Source organism: Poecilia formosa, unplaced genomic scaffold (genome assembly GCF_000485575.1).
Source record: "Poecilia formosa unplaced genomic scaffold, Poecilia_formosa-5.1.2 Scaffold762, whole genome shotgun sequence".
In the NCBI taxonomy this organism is placed as follows: Eukaryota; Metazoa; Chordata; class Actinopteri; order Cyprinodontiformes; family Poeciliidae; genus Poecilia; species Poecilia formosa.
Window position 1 is genome coordinate 72179 of NW_006800701.1, and position 2519 is coordinate 74697.

At 42.6% G+C, this 2519-nt stretch overlaps 1 protein-coding gene across 3 annotated transcripts in view; it reads right to left on the reverse strand.

The window, feature by feature from the left end:
* Positions 1 to 2519, reverse strand: part of LOC103131441 (regulator of nonsense transcripts 1) — a 20930-nt gene that overhangs the window by 9299 nt on the left and 9112 nt on the right. For all 3 annotated transcript variants that reach the window (XM_016666649.1, XM_016666650.1, XM_016666651.1), the window contains exons 13-16: positions 1515 to 1629; positions 1260 to 1403; positions 916 to 1129; positions 401 to 518 (exon numbers count right to left, since the gene is read on the reverse strand). In XM_016666649.1, coding sequence (XP_016522135.1) covers positions 401 to 518; positions 916 to 1129; positions 1260 to 1403; positions 1515 to 1629 — 591 coding nt within the window. The remainder of the gene's footprint in view (positions 1 to 400; positions 519 to 915; positions 1130 to 1259; positions 1404 to 1514; positions 1630 to 2519) is intronic.

Below are 2519 nucleotides of genomic sequence, written 5' to 3' on the forward strand. Positions count from 1 at the left end.
GCCTCCATGCCACGCCGCATTGAAGGCTGCAAAAGGATTCCTGACCAAGTATTGAGTGCATAACTGAACATAACTATTTGAAGGTTGACTTTTTTGGTATTAAAACACATTTCTTTTATTGGTCGGATGAAATATGCTAATTTTTTTAGATAGGAATTTTGGGTTTTCATGAGCTGTTTGCCAAAATCATCAGTATTAAAACAATAAAAGACCTGAAATATTTCAGTTGGTGTGCAATGAATCTAAAATATATGACGGTTTATTTTTTATCATTACATTATGGAAAATAATGAACTTCATCACAATATGCTAATTTTTTGAGAAGGACCTGTATGTTGTCCAACAAAAACTGCAAGATAAATCTGTAAAGCTTTTTAACAAAATGAAGCCAAATCCAAACCTGTTCAGATAGGATGTTCCAGAGCTCGCTATCTCCTCTTGGCCTTGGGTGACATAGAAGAACATGGGCTTGTCTGGCTGTGGCCACTGGAAATCGAAGCCTTTTTTCACCCGATCAGCTGTAGATGGAGCAAAGAAAAACAGGAACACACCCCATGTCTTTCATCGAATTCTCTCTAAACGTACAAGTCAGATTAGCCTTGAATTAAGAGACTGCTCAGCACAAAGTAAGTCCTAAATAATTAATATTCTCATCCAGATCACTTTAGTTGTCCAATACTCTTTGTATTTGGATACAAATTCAAAGTTTCTGCATTAGGCATGGGTCACAAGAAATTTATAGTTAAACCTACAACAATGTGTCCCCTCCAAGACCTTTCAGCTTGATGATTTTGGCCCCGAGAGGAAAAGGTTTGGTCACCAAACTATCATTTGGTGACCAAACCAAATGATAGTTTGAAAGTCAAACTGATAGTTTGATGGACTGTCAGTTACAACAAAGTACCATGAATTTACCAGCAGTAACTCCATTCTGCAAGGAGCCCTCATAGAAGATGTTGGAGGGGAAGGCGCTGAGGGCTGGGTGCATGCGGTACTGGACCTGCAGACGGATAGGCCTGATGCCCAGAACCACAAGGCGCTCAAACAGAGACTGGGACAGGCCTGCTTTTGCTGCCTTCTTACACATCACCACAGGTCCTAGCTGGCAGTGATCCCCCACCAGAATCAGCTACAGAAAAAGAACACGACGACGATAAAGAAGGTTCAAACAAGCAAGTTCAGTTGTGGATCTCCAAACAACAGGAAGAAAACAGCAGCAATACTCCTCCTGTCATTTCTGTTGGTTTCTTCATGCTTACCTGTTTGGTCCCAAGGACAACCGGCACCATGCACTCTGGTTCTGTGGCCTGAGTGCTTTCATCAATCAAGATAGATCGAAACTGCATTTTAGCCAGACGGGGATCTCCTGCTCCAACACACGTGCAGCAGATCACATCGGCATTCTGGGTGGAGGAGAAACCCAGAAGAACCCAGGTTTCATTTGGGTAAGCTTTGCTGCATCAGCTCCTTACTCTCATCAGGTTACTCAGTGTCTCACACTCAGCCAGTCGTACCATGAGCAGCTCCCGCTCAGCAGTGCGTCTCAGAGCTCTGTAGCGCTTCTCGTCAGAGGACGACAGCTCTCCGGTCTCATCCTTCAGCTGCTGGAGTTTCTGCAGCTCTGGCATGCTGCCCACATCAACCAGAGAGAAACTACAGCCATGAGGTTCTGTTCTCAATATGAACCAGAATGATCTGGAATTACTTGTATCACTACCATGTTTGCAGCCAATTCTTAAAACTGCGGTATGTGACTCTTATTAAAACAATGTTTTTCTTTTACTTTTTTTTTTAATTTGTGAAAAAAATTGAGCTCCTCTATCTTCTACGTATGAACCTGCTGCCTTCTTAACAAATACACGGCTCTGATCGGGCATCAGAAACACCCAATCAGAGCCAGGAGGAGAGTCTTAGCACCATTATTCAACCTCATGTACGACTCACACCCTCCATCTTTCCCACTGTCACATTACAGCTTATTCTTCATTTGCTATGAATGCTAGGCAAGTTAGCATAGCCATATGAGTTACAAGTTACAGTGCATGCAGAGCATCCAGCCCTTTGGGCAGGTTCATACGGAGAAGACAGTTCATACCTTCTCTGTATGAACCTCCGAGCTGGATACTCTTGATGCATGAACTTATAATAAAGTTCATGTGTGGCTACTGGATAATTACTGGATTACTGCATTATCCAAATCCAAAAGAATGCACATTTTAAAAACATAAAGTGCCAGAATCCAATGTAATGTGTAGCAAAATAATCAGCTGATCTGAGTATTTATCATAATATTTGGACCAGCAAAGAATTTCTACACGACAAAATAAAATATCTGGGTTTATTTTAGTCCAGCAGAACCAGAACCTCGAGGTTAGGGTTAGGGGTTGCTGAGTGTTGCTGCAAACATCAGTTACGAGTTGGGTACATCGCGCCCACAATAGCAGGGAACAGAGCGTATCATGGAAAAGCTCATTACCTGGGGTAGAACTGAACCGCACATTAACCGGCTAGGGCATGAC